General features: G+C 26.4%; 1 protein-coding gene across 1 annotated transcript in view; it reads right to left on the minus strand.

Annotated features, from left to right (window-relative positions):
* Positions 1-12,770, minus strand: part of LOC107444692 (uncharacterized) — a gene marked incomplete in the record, with an annotated part of 37,559 nt that extends 24,789 nt beyond the window's left edge. The window contains 14 exon segments of the mRNA XM_071178619.1: positions 154-166; positions 1,432-1,458; positions 2,279-2,302; positions 6,592-6,618; positions 7,545-7,559; positions 7,839-7,874; positions 7,997-8,029; positions 8,151-8,186; positions 8,308-8,340; positions 8,547-8,570; positions 8,703-8,723; positions 8,822-8,845; positions 12,465-12,482; positions 12,638-12,770. Of these exon segments, the coding sequence (XP_071034720.1) occupies positions 154-166; positions 1,432-1,458; positions 2,279-2,302; positions 6,592-6,618; positions 7,545-7,559; positions 7,839-7,874; positions 7,997-8,029; positions 8,151-8,186; positions 8,308-8,340; positions 8,547-8,570; positions 8,703-8,723; positions 8,822-8,845; positions 12,465-12,482; positions 12,638-12,680 (374 nt within the window).
* Between the last annotated feature and the right edge of the window lie 6,062 nt (positions 12,771-18,832).

The raw sequence follows: 18,832 nt of genomic DNA on the forward strand, positions 1-18,832 counted from the left end.
AATGCTTGGTGTATATATATAGATATAAATATATATATATATATATATGTGTGTATGTATATATATAATACTGATATTTTAAACTTTAATACATGTGTGAGTTCTCCATACATAAAAAAATTTAAAAAAAACTAATATTTACCCTGTGCTTGGGCTTCGTAGTTCCCTGAAAAGAATTTATTTATATAAATTGTGATATTCAATTAAAGGACAATTAGTTCCTTTCATGTTCTAAATAAATACTCTAATAAGACTACAAATAATATTCCATAAATCATAAAATTTTAAAATAAAAGACGCAAACTATCAAGTGTATTTCGTTCGCATTTTATCATTTATCTAAAACACTGTTATTTCATTCACAAAGTTATTTTATTTCAAAAATTTTTTAAATATATTATTCAAAACAATATCCACTTTTTTTTCCAACAAAAGTTCTTCATTTATCGAATGTTTTAAATGATAATTAATATTTTTTTTCCTGTGAGTTTTATAAAATACTACAAGCAGGAAAATATTTAAAGCCTCTGAAATATCATATGAAAACAACATTTCAAAAAGATAAAAAGATTTTTCTTTAATTAAGTAGATCCAACTCTACCTTATCTAATAATTATCAAAATATTTTCAGAAATAAACTATTTTAAATGCATGGAAGATTTCTATATTTCAATTGCATAGTTAAATTTGGGTACTTGAAACTAATCACATAGTTTGTGTCGAACCACGTTTGTTTACATTACAACTCTCAGTCTCGGATTTTTTAACAATCTGAAAAAAGTTTTTATATCAGATTTAACTGAATACCTGTAAGTGACGTCATACGAGTGTTATCAAACCTAATGAGCTGATCCTCTTGTGGCGTCGAGTTCCACTTTACATGTGTATATCATGTAGGATGCGAAATTCTTAAACTCTGTACTATTTAATTTTTTAAAAAAACATTAGTAAATTTAATTTTTTTGAAACTATACTTCACAGCCTGGTTTATAAAAGGATAATCATAAGGTGAGTATGTAAAGGGGGATTTTATCGCGATCTCTGTAATCAAATAAAATAGCTCGGGTAATCTGACAAAAAATTAATATTTAGTCTGAATGAAAGCTTCAAACTTAAATTAAATAAAATGCACACTTTCTCATATCGTTAAAAAATCACTTAAAATTAGGTAGGTAGGAATTTTATTTATAACGCACTAGAGCTGCTCAATGGGCTATTCTCGACAGTTGGGATACATAGGCTGATCAATGTGTTCTCTACCCGCTAACTGTCCACAGCCAGTGATGTTTGCCTTCGGTGTTTTACTGGGACAATGTCTTTACGTTAAGACCACTGCCGGAAAACTTACTTCGTCTGACATTCATTTCTGTGAATGTAAAATTAAACACTATTGACAACCATCTAATGTACGATTTTGTATAAGACACTAACCGCCATTTCCATTTGGGTAAAATGTTTCTGAAAAACAATTAAAAAGTATAAAAAAATAGAACTCTCATAGAATGTCTGAAGTTTATAGGTTACCAGAAGTTTAAACTTTTCAAAATATATATTCAAAAAAATATAGTTATAAATGAATAATAATGAATGATATATATATTGAATAAGTGATAATGATTTTATATTGATTCTAGAATGTTTTGTTATTATTATAAAACAAAAATTCATGTAAAGTTTAAGAAAATTCTTCATCGTGAAATGATAGCTTGCTTCTGAACTTCCATAAACCAATTTCTCATAATATAGCTGATTATCGATTATTTTATTTCAAAATTAATATTAGAATTTCTGCTTGCAAATAATATTACATAAAAAAATTTCATTGTTTCAGCATCAAATAATATTTAATTTCTACTGTTTATATATCAAACTAATCGAGACAAATAACAGAATACAATGCTACAAAAAGAGAATAATTCATGCAGAAACTAAACTTATTAATAAATTATTTATTATTTTTCAAGCACATTCAATCACAATAATAATAAGTAGTCTTCCAAAAATATATTTTGAGCAGTTTTTAAGTCAAAAACTGAATTTTTTTTTCTTCGTTTGTTTAATATTTTTAAAATTTATTTTTTACAGAAGAATTATAAAGATTTATATTACAAAGAATAATACCGAATAAACATACATATGCGAAAAATAAAATTTCTCTCTTAACTGCTATCTATAATTTGAAGTTGCCTAGAAAAAAANTTTATATATATATACAATATCGATATTTCCCCCAGAATTAAAATTCATACGCTAAAAAGTTAAAGAAATTTATAATTACCCTGTGGTTGAGCTTCGTAGTACCCTAAAAAGAATTGAATTGATACAGTCAAAAATATGAGAATTAGTTCCTTTTATATTATAAATAAATACTCTAGTACTATAATTCTCTAATAATAAAATAATAAATACTATAGTACTTCAAATAATATTTCTTATGTCATGAAATTTTAAAATAAAGGTCGCAAACTATCAAGTATATTTCGTTAACATTTTATCTTTTATCTAAGACACTGTTATTTTACTCACAAAGTTATTTTATTTAAAAAAAAATGTAATACTCTTAATGTATTGCTTTTTTAATTTTTGTTTTTTGCATTTAATTTATGTCTCTTGGACATAAATTAAAGCTGCTAACATGCATTCAACATGCATTATGATGCATTTATAATGCATCATAAAATTTTTGGTACTTAAATTAAGACAAAATTCACTATTAAACTTCCAACAAAAGCTCATCATTTATCAATTGTGTTGAATTGTCATTAATCTATATTTTTTTACCTCTGATTTTTATGAAATACTTCAAAGAGGAAAATACTTAAGGCATTTGAAATATCATATGAAAACAAAAATCACTTAAAATTAGGTAGGTAAGAATTTTATTACGTCGCACTAAAACTGCTCATTGGGCTATTCGCGACGGTCTGGGATGCTTCCCTAATAATGATTTTTAAGACATCCCATCACAATCTCTATCCTCAGCAGAGGGCTCCTTCACTTTAGTAGCTCAACGACCTACGCGTTCAGTGACCTAGTACTATAAAGTAGAGCAGTTTTGGAGACCGATACCGCGGTCTTAAAATGAAAGAGTTATTTCTCCAACTCAGAAAAGAGTTAAATTTTTTTAACTCAACTTGAGTGAAATACATTCTTATTTGAGCGAAATTCTTGCTTTGCGCTTACTCAAACTTGAGTGGTATTTATTAAGCAATGTTTGAGTGCTTTTAGCTCAAACTTGTGTGATTTATTTATTGAGTGAGCTGTAAGGTGGAATTTCTATCGTTTCATTTTAAAAAGCAAACGATAATATTTCTAAATAAAATTGTTATGTTCAGTGATCTAAATAGATTATGTCTTCGTTTTTATTTTACGCTGAATTTTTTTTCTGGAGAATATGTCATTTAATATTTTGAATTAAGAAGAATTAAAACAACTTTTAGTTCACAGCGGTATTTCTGAAGAAGACGCTGTTTTGCTTTTTAATAAGTAGATATACCTTGTTGCTTTTATTTCGGAAATACTTTTATTTTGAATGTGTTACATACACATTCCATTTAAATTAGCTGTTTTTCAGCGTTTTTTAATAAAATGCCATTCATTTAAATTATTTGTCAAAAAAAATATTAGATATGAAAATATTAATTGTTAAATGTGGATGATTATGGAATATTAAAAAAATCTGATTCCATGCTAGAATCTTTGTCAGAGCATGTGGGAATATATTATATCTGATAAGAGCTTTAGAATTTTTTCAGATTTCATATTAAAGTTTTAACATTTTATTTTAATATAATAAATTTATATTCAAGTTTTAGTTTTTTTGATGTATAATTTTGGTACAAAACATTTCTGGATAATTAATTTCATATCATTCTATACTTCTTTTATAAAAGATATTTGCGAAATTATTTTTCTTACAGTCTATAATTGCTGTTATTTAAATTGCTTTCTATTAATAAAGTTGACTGTCTTTAATTTATGAAAGTTCACATTTGCATTATCCATTCTTATATATCAGAATCTTCAGATGTTCAGTGCATTTTATTATAAGTATATCTTTCAAAGAAAAAGCGTATTTTGAATTTTTCTGTTTTTATCCTGTTTTTAGCTTTTATTTAATTGGAATTCAGAATTAATACTACCTTCGTGTTTCATAAAGTATTTATCACATTATACAAACTATTTTTCTTTTGTTGCTAGCATAAAAGTTCTTACCACTTTTCTTCAAGTTCCATTTTCGAAGCAAAGTTGAAAATGCAGAATCAATATTTAATTAAAAGTACAATGCTAATTAAAGTATTTGAAAATGCAAATAAATTAGAATTCTTCAATATTTATAGATTAATAGTAAAAAAATAGGAGCAGAATTAAAAGTAATATTTATTATGAGATATAATTCAATTTGAATTTATATACCTATTTCCCAGCTGAAAATAACCTGTAGTTTTTCTACAGAACTGAAGTAATTTCGTCGTTTTTCTAGAGTTAAATGCAAATTTTCTGTAGTGCAATCTTCAATGTAAAAACACTGCAGTTATTTTGCAGCTAATGCGAAGTAATTTCTCAGTAATTTATTTCGAAAATCCTTTTAGCTATTGTTTACAAAATTACTATAGTTTAAGTGAGGTCACTTTAAAATCATAAATTTAGAAAAAACTGAAACTTTAAATCCGTGGTCATTTTGCATTAAATTTGAAGTAATTATGCAGTCATTGCTTCAGAAGTATACTTTCTGATGAATCAGCCGAAAAACTGCAGTTATTTTGCATTGTTGTAAAATTGAAAGAGTTTGATGTCTTCAATCTTGTTTTCCTGGCTGGTATATTAAATTTTTATAATGTTTTTTCTTTTTTTTTTCTTTTTGATTATTTATTAATTTCTTACAATTAGGTAAATATTCTAAACATATATATTGATAACGGAAATAACGTACACTATCTATATTCATAATAGTTAAAATTCACGAAATACATGCTTGATTTAATTGTAATTATTTATAATACAGAAGCGATACAATTTAATAAGTTTAAAATATGCCTAAAATTAGGTATTTAAATATTTCTGTATTTTAGTAATTTTATTAAAAATGTAGTTTTTATTAATTTTTCTTATTTATTTCTTTTTGACTTAAGAAAACTATGTTTGAACAAAGATAAAGAACAAAGTAAAGTCAAGTAGTTAATGTTAATTAGTTAATTTTTCTATTCGAATTCATACTAAGCTAGGATTATTGCAGAACAAAAATTATACTTATTTTTTTCTAATCAAAACAAATATATTGTTTGGATTTTAAACAAATTTATATCAAAAGAGTTTGCAAAATTGAGTTTGAAAAAGGGTATTTAATCCAGATTTTTTTAGCTTCAAACGTCTTCTTCAAGAATTTATTAATTTCACTTAGTTTCAGAAATTTGTCTTAAAAAAATTAGGCAATTTAAAACAATATACCTTTTTTATTGCTTAAAAATAAAGCTTTATAAATTAAACGAATAAATTTGTTCGAAAAAAATAACTCATAGTATTTTCAATTGAACCTAAATGAGCATAATATTTATAAAACTGCTTACTTTAAAAATTCGTTTAGAGCTCCTTACTTTTAAAAATTAAAGTTAAAAGAAAAATGACGAAACTTAGGAGAAAGAAAAAAAAACTCAAATCTACAGTGGTTAGGAATTTTTCTTATAAAAAACTCTTAAGTAATAATTCATTTATTTGTTGCTTTACCGTATACAATCAAAACAATTGGATAACCATGAAATGCTGCTATTCAAACTGTTAACTCTGAAAAAAAATTTAACTGTGTTTTCACCTTATTTGATTTAACAAATAAAAACTTTATCCTCGCCAACAAGACCCAGTTCATGAAAGTAATTAGTTCTTTGTAGCTGTCTTGACACAGGACTGTAGCCGAGAGGGTTAATCGGACGAACTCACGACAGACGGGAAGCGAGTTCGAGTCCCAGGATACACAGTGTCGATATGCTCACAGCGAAAACTTTCACAAGTACTATACTATCTAATTCGATATTAAAATTCAACAAACGTTATGATAAAAAGAATTCCCGTCTAAGGCTTTCTTTCAAAAGGAATTTTTTAAACAAAAACTATAGTATTTTCAATCGCTTACGATAGATGGCACCACTAAATACAAAAATTTTCTATATTAATAGTAAAAATTTGGACTGCAATTTACAAACTGAAATACTGGAAATCACTCAAATTCGAGTGAAAATAACTCAAATTTGAGTGAAATTTTTTTCACTCAAATTGAGCTATTTCCATATAACTCTTTCACTTGAGAGATTTTAACTCAAGATGAGAAGGTCGGTTTTATCTAGATGAAAGAGTTAAATAGCACTCAAGTTGAGTTATTTTCACTCGTTCATTTTAAGAGAGTAGGTAGACCAAAGTGTTCTCTACCAGCCTACTGACCTTAGCCAGTGATGCTTGACTCCAGTGTTTTATTAGGACAATATTTTTACGATAAGACCACTGCGGGATAACTTACTTCATCTAGCATTTATTTCTCTGAATGTAAATTTACGCACTATTTACTACCATCTACCGTACGATTACGTATAAGACACTTACCGCCATGTCCATCTGGGTAAAATGTTTCTGAAAAGCAATTAAAAAGTCTAAAAAAATAGAGCACACATAGAATATCTGAAGTTTATAGGTTACCCGAAGTTTTAACTTTACAAAATATATATTCATAAAAATATAGGTATAAATGAATAATAATGAATGATAGATATATTGAATAAGTGATAAGGGTTTTATGATGATTCTAAAATGTTTTGTTATTATCATTAAAAAAAATTCATGTAAAGTTTAAGAAAATTCTTCATCGTGAAATGATAGCTTGCTTCTGAACTTCCATAAACCAATTTTTTATAATATGTCTGATTATGGATTATTTCATTTCAAAATTAATATTAGAATTTTTTCTTGCAAATAATATTACATAGTTTTTCTGCATTTTTTCAGCATGAAATAATATTTTATCACCACTGTTTATACATCAAACTAATGGAGACAAATAATAGAATACAATACTACAATAGGATAAAAATTCTTGCAGAAATTATACTTATTAATATATTATTTATTATTTCTCAAGCACATTCAATCACAATATTTATAATTACTCTTCCAAAAGAATATTTTTTGCAGTTTTTAAATCAAAAACTGTAATTTTTTTTCTTTGCTTATTTAATATTTTTTTAATTTATTTTTTACAGCAGAATTAGAAAGATTTATATTACAATGAATAATACCGTATAAATATACATATGTGAAAAATAAAATGTCTTTCTCAACTGCTATCGATAATTTTAAGTTGCCTAGAAAAAATCTCCCAACCACTCCTTAGAATTATATTATTTGAAATGATAAACTATTTCTTAGAAATTGTAAATTTCTACCATATTTTAAGACTATATTAGTATTATTACACAACAAGGAATACAGTAGGGGGATCAAAAAACTTTTGGAAAATAGGGCACAATCTTTAACAGTTTGAAATAAATATGTATACTTACGATGGTAATGAAAAACTAAATCCAAATTTTGAATATTATATATTAACAAAATTAGTAGTAATAAAGCAATAATAATAATAAAAACATTAATGACATCCAGAAAATTAATATTAATATTGATTAACTACGGCATTAAATAAATTTATTATTATATTATCAATAATATGACATATAAAAAATATATGGGCACTTATAAATCATTTTATTTTTAAACTAATGGATATCATTATAAGGGTTGAGATGCTGAAGTTAGAGATATAATGCTATTTATGAAACATTTCTAGCTAATTTTACCTTGAGGTGCGGCAGCTGCAGTTGGGTTGAAAAATCCTAAAAAAACAAAAACTTGTACGTAAACTGGAAGAATATACTTTAAAATCTTCTTTATAAGGGTTGAGATGCTAAAGTCAGAGATATAATGCTATTTATGAAACATTTCTAGCTAATTTTACCTTGAACTGCTTTTGCAGCTGGATTGAAAAATCCTAAAAAACAAAAACTTGTACATAAATTGGAAGAAAATATTTTAAAATATTCTTTATAAGGGTTGAGATGCTAAAGTTAGAGATATAATGCTGTTTATGAAACATTTCTAGCTAATTTTACCTTGAGGTGCGGCAGCTGCAGGTGGGTTGAAAAATCCTAAAAATCAAAAACTTGTACGTAATCTGGAAGAATATACTTTAAAATCTTCTTTATAAGGGTTGAGATGCTTAAGTCAGAGATATAATGCTATTTATGAAACATTTCTAGCTAATTTTACCTTGAACTGCTTTTGCAGCTGGGTTGAAAAATCCTGAAAAACAAAAACTTAAACGTAAACAGGTATACTTTAAAATCATTAGAAAGTAAATTTTTAAATGAAAATAGTTCTCTAGATTAAAAAATTGCTTCGTTTCGTATTGATTGTTAGAAAAATAAGTTCTTGCGATTATTTAATCTATTACATAAATAGATAAATAAGTTTTTCAACCATTACTTAGTGAAAAAAAATCTTCTTACCTGGTGATTGAAATGGGTTAAAACCTAAAAATAAGATTCGAAACACTTCATAATAAGTACTATATTATTCTATTTCTATCTTATTACACTAATTTATGTCAATTCTATAAAAAAAAAATGTATGTTTATGTTTTTAAAAATTAAGGTCATTGATACCTGGAGGAAACTGATTAAAACCTGAAAAAAATATTATAAATATTTTTATATTTTTTTTATATTATCATTTCTATAGAAAATGTAATTTTATTTTTACAAAAAATAAGTAAAATTTTCACCAGGAGGAAACGGATTAAATTGTCCTAAAAATAGAATAAAGCGTTGTAATATTTTTTTCACATTTAAAAAATCTTAATAAAGAAGTTGACAATATTTATTAGCCTTTTCTCTTATTTATAAGTTTTTTATGTAACAAACACTGTCCTACGTATTAAAACATCTTTTCACTTTTACACTATTTAAGTATAATCATATTGTAAATAAGTACTAAAACGTGTTCTTGCATTTGATTATAGCACAGGGAATATCTTTGAAACACATTTTTTCTTCAAAAAATTTCAATATCTAAATGATTTTTCTAATTCGAATACAGATGAATTAAATAAATGCTCGAATAATTCTATTTAGATTTCATTTTTATTTAGCGATTCATGTAATTAGAGGTTGGTTCATTTCTAAATGGGTGAGACAAGATACTACTTTATAAAAATCACTTTGAATCTATGCGAATAACTTAATGGAAATATGTTCGAAATAGTAATTTTAAAATAATTAAAATTTTTAGGACAAAGGTTCTACTTTAAATTTTTTAAGTTTATAACATTTGTTTATTTTGCATAAACATGCAATTTCCTAAATTTTATTGTATGAAGGTACTAAATGACAATCTTTTGTAGTGTGTTGAGTTTCTTAAAAAATAAAAAATTTAGTACAGTGGTTTTGGACAGAATGGAGATGATTTGTTTGATATAAAACCATTTTAAGTGACATTTTTCCCATACTTTATTTTAATTGATTTTTTAAAAAATTACTTATTTATTTCTTTATTTCATAGCCGGTGTTGTACTGCTGCGACCCGAATCCAAGAGAAAGGCTATCACTTTTTAACTTCAGAGCCTACTAATCTTGAACCCCATCCGGAAGACAAAGAAACCTCCTAGATCAAGCATTGGAAAAACTAACCTTCGCGAAAGGGTATGTGAGGGAACCAACCCACATTTGCCTTAATTGGAGAGAAAAATCACGATAACTTCTCCGTTGCAAAGGAATTTCAACCCGTAATCCTACTAACACTGAGGATGTTTTACGTCAGCACTGTAGAAATGTAAGCCAAGAGCAGGATTCATAACAACAATCCACCGCCGCGATTCGAACCCGTTGGTGGGTAGCGACCTCATTGGGTAGCGTAACCCATACCTCTTGAGCCACCGTAACTCAGTATTATTTATGTAAAATCCTTCATAATTTTCTAAAATTGAAGTAAACTGCTATCTCATTTGAAGAATTATAAAAAAAATTATAATGGATAAACTGCCTTTCGTCTTACGTTATCTAACATCATCCTGATTTTAACAGCAGTAACAGCAGACAACATCTGTAGTAACAGCAGACAGCAGTAACAGCAGACAAGAAATAACTGAACTTGAATAAACTTACCATAAATTATTATTATTATTTGGATTACATAAAAATAGAATTAACCTTAGTACCAATGTCTCTATATTTAGTTTTACATCATGTTTCTTCATATAATAACACTTTTTTATGAAAGCATTTTATGACTCATTTTTGGTCCAATTGAGTCTCTACTCAATACTTTTCATATTAAATAAAGTTTCCGGTGCCAATGTTTACATTATGTACATCTTATGCATACATTAAACTTAAGATGCTGTGCACCAGTTAATATCTCTTTTTTTGTTTTTCTGAAATATTATGATTGATTTAGATTTATATCAAGACTTGTATGGTCTCCAAAATAAATATTAACTCTTAAGGCTACCAATTGAGTTATTAGCATTAAAAAAGATTAAATAATGCTGTACAATTATCAAAAAATTTTAAAATTATTTTACTTTGTTGTACTCGTGCTAATTTTTGAAAATGTTGCACTGACATTTCCTTTTTAGTTTCAATATTTAACTTTGTTCTTAAAATTAAAATTTAAGTTCTGTAAATATTTATTGAAAAAGCAAAGCTGAATTTACTGACAACTTTTAAATTCAATTGACACATATTTAGAAATTATTTTTCAATCATTTCAAAGCAAGTGTGAAATTTTCTATGATTTCCATAATGCACATTATATGTTTTTATGTAACTAATATAGTTTCTTAGCAACTGAAATGAAAATAAAATTGCTTTTAACGTAATTTTTAATTTTGATTACTTTCATTTTGATCATCAATCATATTGTTTGAAATTTAGGTTCTTACGTAAAAAAAGAAAAACAGAATCAAAAAATAAATGAAAACAAAATAAAAAAACGGAATTCACAATTGAGTAATCTTTTCAAAATTACAATTTTTTTTAAATAATTGTTCATACAATCATAAATTGAAAATATGATATCCATAAGAATCAAACATCGACTCAAAAACTTATGAAAATAGTTTTATAGTCAGTATACATTGCGTCTCGCGATTGGATCAGAATGGAAATCAATAAAAAGAGATATTTCTTTAAAAAAAATTGAGGTATGGCTAAAAGCATATGAAATTAACTGTTATACAATGTAAGTAGTTTCATGATAACAATAAAATACGGAATCAAATGATAAAATTAAAAAAAAAAAATTTTAAATAAAAGGTCCGGGATAGCCTGAATGTTAGGGCATTTGGCCCATATCCGAGAGGTCGTGAGTTTAATACCCACTGTCCTGAGATTCTTCGTGCAGTAAATGGTGACTAGTACACGTTAAATCTGTCGGATGACAAAGTCCTCCCACAACAAATTATAGCTCTGGAAGTACTGAATCGGAGATTGAGCGTTCTCTAGTTCAGGTCAAAATTACGATCTATGGAGGAATGAAAGTATAAAAGGGTCAACCCTATAAACCGTATTGCATATATTTTCATGTCGCAACAACAAGAATAAGATTTAGAGGCTCCGCTCAAAAACCTCAGGAATTTTTCCTTAACTCGACACTTTAAAAAAAGATAATTTTGAATGTAAAACATAATTTATATAATTTTATATAAGAATATCTTGGTATTAAGTTAATCGTAAGAGATAAGAGATTACTTTTATTTGAAGTGTGACACAAGAAAAAGGAATTAATGTGAGAAGTAATTTTACTTGTTAACAATTTATAACGGTGATTTTAACAACTCAAGATGCAAACGATTTTTACCCCAATTGAGATATTTATATTTGTGAAAAATACCTATATAAATGTTGAGACTTATGCTTTTAATTTTATGCATCCATTTTTTGTTGAGTTTGACTTCAAGTCAAGTACGGTCTCGTAAAATAATGATCACGAAACATATATGTTTCGACCACAATCGAAAAATAATCATTATTTAAAACCAAAAAAAGTGAAAAAATTTCACGAAAAAAATTCTTAATATTAAAATAACTGTTGAACAAATTGTAATTTCGAAAAAAAAACTCTCGTTAAGTTTATCGATTAGGTTTATCTTATTATGATTAAGTTTATTAAGTTCTAGAGCCTTTCAACACTTTGGTTTCATTAAATACATTAGATCAAAACTGAAAAACCTAATTAATTTTTGAACACTTTACTAAATTTTGGTATGAATTCTAGTAATTCAAATTTTTTTTGTTAGGATTAAAACACCTATATAACATAAGAGAAGCTCTTTAAATACTATTTTTATTTTTTTTAATTTTTTTTTTAGTTTTTTTAAAGTTTGAATCTCATACATAAAAATTTTATAACAGTTGTTTTCAACTTACCTATTGGAAATACTCCAACTATAAAATATAAGAATTAGATGATATTACAAGAGTGTCAATCAAGCCATTTTTATTATTATTTCTAGAAAAAAAAATTATATCATTTTTATTAGGTAATGATTACAATCTATGATATAAGCTGTCAATGTTTCATAGTTTTTAAAAAATTTTACCTCCCAAGATGCTACATGCTAGAATAAGCTGATATAATGACATTACTCCAAACAGAAATCACGGGAAAAGCAGCTATCCAATGCAGCTTCCACTTAAACACTAAAACAATGAAATTATTTTAGAGATATCATTAAATACATAAATAAAACTTTCTAAGGGTGTAATTGTTTCACTTTATGTAAGACCGCTGCATTTGCTTTAGTGATAGCATCTTTAATTTACTTCTCTTCATTGTATAAAAATAATAGCAAAGGCAAATAGTAAATGATGTATATTTTCTGATTTTTTTTCTTTTGTCTCACTCTCCAGAATTGAAAAAAAATATGTTTGGTAAGTAATATATATACTGTTGTTTATTATGAATATACGATATACAATTTTAGGTAGATGAAAACATTTTAAATTTTTAAAACATTTTAATGATTTAAAATATTTAAAGGTCCTAAAATTTGGTAATTTCTCCAAAAAAGCCGAATTGGTAATTTTACCACACTAGTATAATTTTCGACAACACAAAATTTTCAGTAGGATAATTTCTATTTTATTTAGTAAACACTTGTAAACTTCGCCTTTGGTTGATTTTTTTTTCTATATTAACTATAATCTAACTTTATCAACCATTATTTATGTTGCACTAGAACTGCATAATAGGCTATTGGTGATGGTCCAGGAAACATCCCTGATGATGATTCGATGACATGCTATCAAAATATCTCTCCAGAGATTATAGCAATTCCACTGTGGTAGCTGAATGACCTGCATGGGAAGTCGAGCGTTTTACGTTCGAACATTTTGACGAGTACTAATACCTTGCACCCTCGGTCCCTTCACAAACTGATAAAAGTGGTTCCTCGCTTACTGACCATAGTCAATGATGCTTTATTTTTGTGATGCACGGAGAACTGTGTTTTATGACTATACGATGGCACTGTGGGACTTAAAACTTTAAAAATGAGTATTTGCAAATATACAAATACCTGAAACAGGCAAAAACTCAGTAACTTATTAATTGCTACGCAAAAGGAATCTTCCAATATCCTAAAATGAAAGCGTGAATGTACCAAACTCAAATATCTCCTCACAATTGGTGTTATCTAGCTACTTTTATTTATTTATCTATCGTTACACATACTTATGCAGGCTTGAGTACTCATTATAATGTTCGGATTATAAGTACTTGTATTGATAGTACAAGATAGAGAAAGAAATCACAAAAATATATCAAGGAATACAATGGGATTAGAACCAGTTACTTCATCACTGCAATCGATGCATCTAATTTGTGCCATCTGTTCTTCAGCTAGAGTATTGACTCTTCATATTCAACTTGAAAGCTTATATTCAATGTTTTGTGTGTTGCTGCAAGTCCTCAGTTGTTAGTAAAGCTAAATCAAGTTCAAGCTACCTGCAACTTTGAGTATATCAAGCATGTAGAGGGGATCCACGCAGAGATCTCCTCTGAAAAGACCAAGGCAGTCAAGGATATGTTCGGACGTAGTCCGTCAGGCATTACAGTTAGAACATGCAAGGAAAACCTTCACTTTGTATAAATGTGTGGCAAAAACAACTATAACTTTAAGAACCAGATACTCCAGTAAACTATTGACAAATGGAAAAGAGTACCAAACCAAAGGTTTAAATATCGTAAACTTTGGTTAAATTGCCAGCATATTGTTTTTTAACAAGAAATTTCCTAACCATGCAAGTATGGCATTTGCACTAAAATTATTTTTTCTCGTTTAATGCTAGTAATTAAATCAAATTTTTAACTATGAATATTGAATGTCCAATTCCCAATTAATTAACGATGTACAGAAAGAAAGCATTTCTTATACATTATAAAAAATTTTGGGTCAAATAGCTGTATAATGTACCGTCATTAAGCTACAACATCCATTGAATCCATTGAACAGTACAATTCAATTTTATCTTGAAATACTATATTGAAGTAATGTTTACTGTATTTAATTGGAGTGATTCAGTGATTTTATGATAGTTATTACTATAAAAACTTCGGTATGTCAAAATTTGTTTTCTGTAACTGTAAAGATGGATTTTACGATAAAAAGTACCATTTTACAGTAATTTAATCCGGAATTTTTTTACTGTGTATTTAACATGCTTTAATAAAATTTTTCTGTTATATTATTATTCTAAAATTTTGCAAGACCCTAAATATTAAGATTGACTTTACNAAAAAAGTAGTAAAAAAGGGTAAAAATTCCTGTTAGGTATATATAACATGCCGTAAAAATTGTAATACCTCATAAAATGCTTATTCCATGCACAGTTTAAATAAGTGTATTATACTCAAGATAAAAAAGTTTACTTTTTACTGTACATTTGAAATACTTTGTTACTGTACATTTGAAATACTTTGAAGTTTTATTATAAGCAATAAAAAAATTTTTGGTATTTTTGTCATTTTTTGGGTACTGTGACCCCTTAATGCTAGTAATTAAATCAAATTTTTAACTATGAATATTGAATGTCCAATTCCCAATTAATTAACGATGTACAGAAAGAAAGCATTTCTTATACATTATAAAAAATTTTGGGTCAAATAGCTGCATAATGTACCGTCATTAAGCTACAACATCCATTGAATCCATTGAACAGTACAATTCAATTTTATCTTGAAATACTATATTGAAGTAATATTTACTGTATTTAATTGGAGTGATTCAGTGATTTTATGATAGTTATTACTATAAAAACTTCGGTATGTCAAAATTTGTTTTCTGTAACTGTAAAGATGGATTTTACGATAAAAAGTACCATTTTACAGTAATTTAATCCGGAATTTTTTTACTGTGTATTTAACATGCTTTAATAAAATTTTTCTGTTATATTATTATTCTAAAATTTTGCAAGACCCTAAATATTAAGATTGACTTTACGCAATATTAATTCAATATATCTTTATTTATACTCTTCTTATTTTATATTTATTTAGAAAATTCGTGCGAAGGAAAATCCAACACCATCATTTCCCATCGATACCTTTACTTTCCAGAAAAAAAATTTTGATAAATCTAAACTAACATTATTCAATACAATATCGACTTGGCTAGAAATTTTAACTAAATCTTAAATTGCAAAAACACGATCATAAAATCCTGTTATAAAATCTCTATTTTTGTAATAAAATTAAAGATATTGTCTAAACGAATACACGAAGAAACCAAAAGTATTATTTCTTCCAAAATACTGCAAGCAGCAAAAAAATCAAATTATTAAAATACTTTAACCATTATTGTATAATGAACACCAAAGAAAAAACTATATCAACCTGAACAACTTTTGTTCTAATACTCAAATATTTACAGAGCTTTAAATTCTTTTGTACAAAATAACAATTTTAATTTATGCAAAGATGTGAAAAATATTTATTAGTTTCTTATTAGTAAATTTTAGAAGGATTGAAATTTTGAATTGTAAGGTATACAAGTTTGACGTCATTTTAAACAATAACTTTAAAAAAAGAAATGCAAAATTTGGTTAGGAATGAGGGAAAATAGAAAATCAAAAATATTGCATTATTAAAGTTGTATAACTCAGAATCTATTCAGCCAATTTCACTGTAGGTGTTTCGTATATTGCCATTTTAAGAAATTAGCGTTACATACTTTTAAGTAATGAAAAGATTCACTTTTAAGATTCTGTAATTTTTTGGACTTTTATTTTCCTATTTGTTTTTAAACTTTCGTAGTTCAAGCTAAATACTCAAGACATGAAATTTAAGTTAAGGGCACAAACATTAGACTGATTTCCAGCTGAAACTATCGATTCCACATTTTTCATTTTCCGGATTCCTTCATAATTTGATGTTCAAATATTGAAAATGTTCATTTATTCAGCGAAAGTACGTTATTTTTTTGTATATAACTTAAATAATATTTAGAACTATTTTATTAGAATATATGAGCTTACGTTTTCAAACCATTCAAAGCTCCACTTATTTTGTGAAAATCCAATCATTAGTACAAAAGTTATTTAAGTTGATATAGTTTTCATATTGTGTTTTATTTTTAACTACTTATTAAATTATACGTCACTATTCTATTTTTAAACTGAAGTTAATTTTAATTAACCTTTTGTAATTCATTTATTTTATTTTTATTTACTGTAAATCTCGAAACAAACTACCTTTTTCTAAACAAAAATGCTGCAGTTTTTACAAAATCTTCAATACATTTAGTAATTAGATATAAAAACTTCAGAAATTTTTCATTAATTTTTCACTTTTTAAATCTAAAGAGTAGTAAAATACTTTTTACTTATAAATAACTCGTAAAACCAAGACTATAAATCTTTTTTAACTCACTATAAGATCAATATATAGATTTCTATTTTTGTTTATTAACTATTTAATCTTCACACATTAAGTAAAAACAATACTTTAAATGATTTTTTCCTTACTTCTTAATAAATAATCATATTAAAATTTTCAAAATTAAAATTAAAGGAAATTCTGAGTCAGTATGAGTCAAAGTAATTAAAATTGATTAATTTGTCCCAGAAGAACAGTTCTTTTTTAATTTTAAACTAAAACTTTGTAAAATTCATTTTGTTTTTAATTGTAAAACATTTTTTGCTTTTCTGTTAAAATCCGTACACACACTCACAGCAAAAAGCACACTCCGTAATTTGATAGAGACAATTTGGATTGATAACATAATAAATTAGAAAAAAATATAATTATCACATGCAAGTTTAAGAAAAAAGCTTTTTTTTATTAATATTAAGATTTGTGAACAGTAAACTTGTTATTGAAATAAATAAAATGTACAGCATCCTAAAACAAGTAATTGTTTTTACTGGCAAGTAAACTATTATATTTGTTTTTCTTTTAAATATAGTGAAAGTTCATATTTTTTATTCCATATTTCCTAAAATTCTCGAAAAACAGCAGGTTCGCTCTTGTGCCTTCTATCTTGTTACGTTGAAAGTACCAATTCGAATAACTTGCAAAATTTCACAAAATTTTTCATGTAACATGATTGCTCGAAACATGTGTAGGCCAGTTTATTGATCGTACGAAGTACCAGTTGATTAACCAAGTGATTTGTACACTCCAGGTAATAACAATAAACCTTCCAATGCTTGAAAAGTTGTAATATCTAACATTTGCCAATCTCTTGAATTAATTCTCTCCGTTCAATAATTGGGATTGAAAATTTTTTATTCTGAGTTGTGAAATATAATATTGTTTAAAATGAACTACCTACATCTTGACGTGGCATACCTTGTAACGCTTGAAGCAGTCTTCATAACATTTGCATTTTCGACTTTTCTTGGAATCAATTTTTGTCTCTTGTGAAACACATGAAAATTAATTCTGTGTTACCCAGAAACTAGAAATGTTTTTTCTTTGGTGTTGATAGAACTTAAGCTTCAAATAAACGTTTTTCTGGTAAAATGTGCATCAAAATATAACTACGGTATTAAAAGAAGTACGTAAGGATATTTCATTTTATTAATGAATTAGTTTGTCTTAAACGATTTTCTTACAATTTCTTATAGAAAGCTTGAGCTATAAAAAACACTGTATTCATGAGCGAATTGGCAAATCAAATAAACACTATTTCCATTTATAACTTAAAAAAACTTCAACCTTACACACTTTAAATATTAAGACTCTTTTTAAAAGAAAAGCTTTGCAATCATTTTTATCATTCTTAATTAATATCAATTTTTACAGGTTAGATTTTTTCTACAAAATTTTGATTTGTTTGATAATCTGGTTGACAATGCTCCCAAAGGATGCTTATCTTTTTTCCTCTCAGGAGGCATAACACCTTAAGAGTTTTCACAGATTAACTTACATATTTTAGATGCTCAAAGCGTTTATCATTTTTGTTCCCTATTATAAAATTAATTTCAAATTTCCTTAAAGCGATTCCGACTAAATTGATTCTCTGTTATTTCAACCCATTTTGTTGCAACAGACAGTGGTTAGTTAGAAAACATATTTTGTAGTTTCTCATTTATTTAAAACTCCCAGACATATTTTGTAACTAATTTTGAAGCTTGATTGAAAGAAAGAGTTGGTTTTAGAAATAAAACTCTGTAGAAAATTATACTTATTTTCCTTTTAATTACAAATTTAACAACAGTCAAAGACTCCATGTTTATTTATTAAAAATAGACATATCTTACTTTTTCTATTTTAGTTAGACCGCAATTTCATA

The sequence above is a fragment of the Parasteatoda tepidariorum genome, chromosome 1 (genome assembly GCF_043381705.1).
Source record: "Parasteatoda tepidariorum isolate YZ-2023 chromosome 1, CAS_Ptep_4.0, whole genome shotgun sequence".
Taxonomy (NCBI): Eukaryota; Metazoa; Arthropoda; class Arachnida; order Araneae; family Theridiidae; genus Parasteatoda; species Parasteatoda tepidariorum.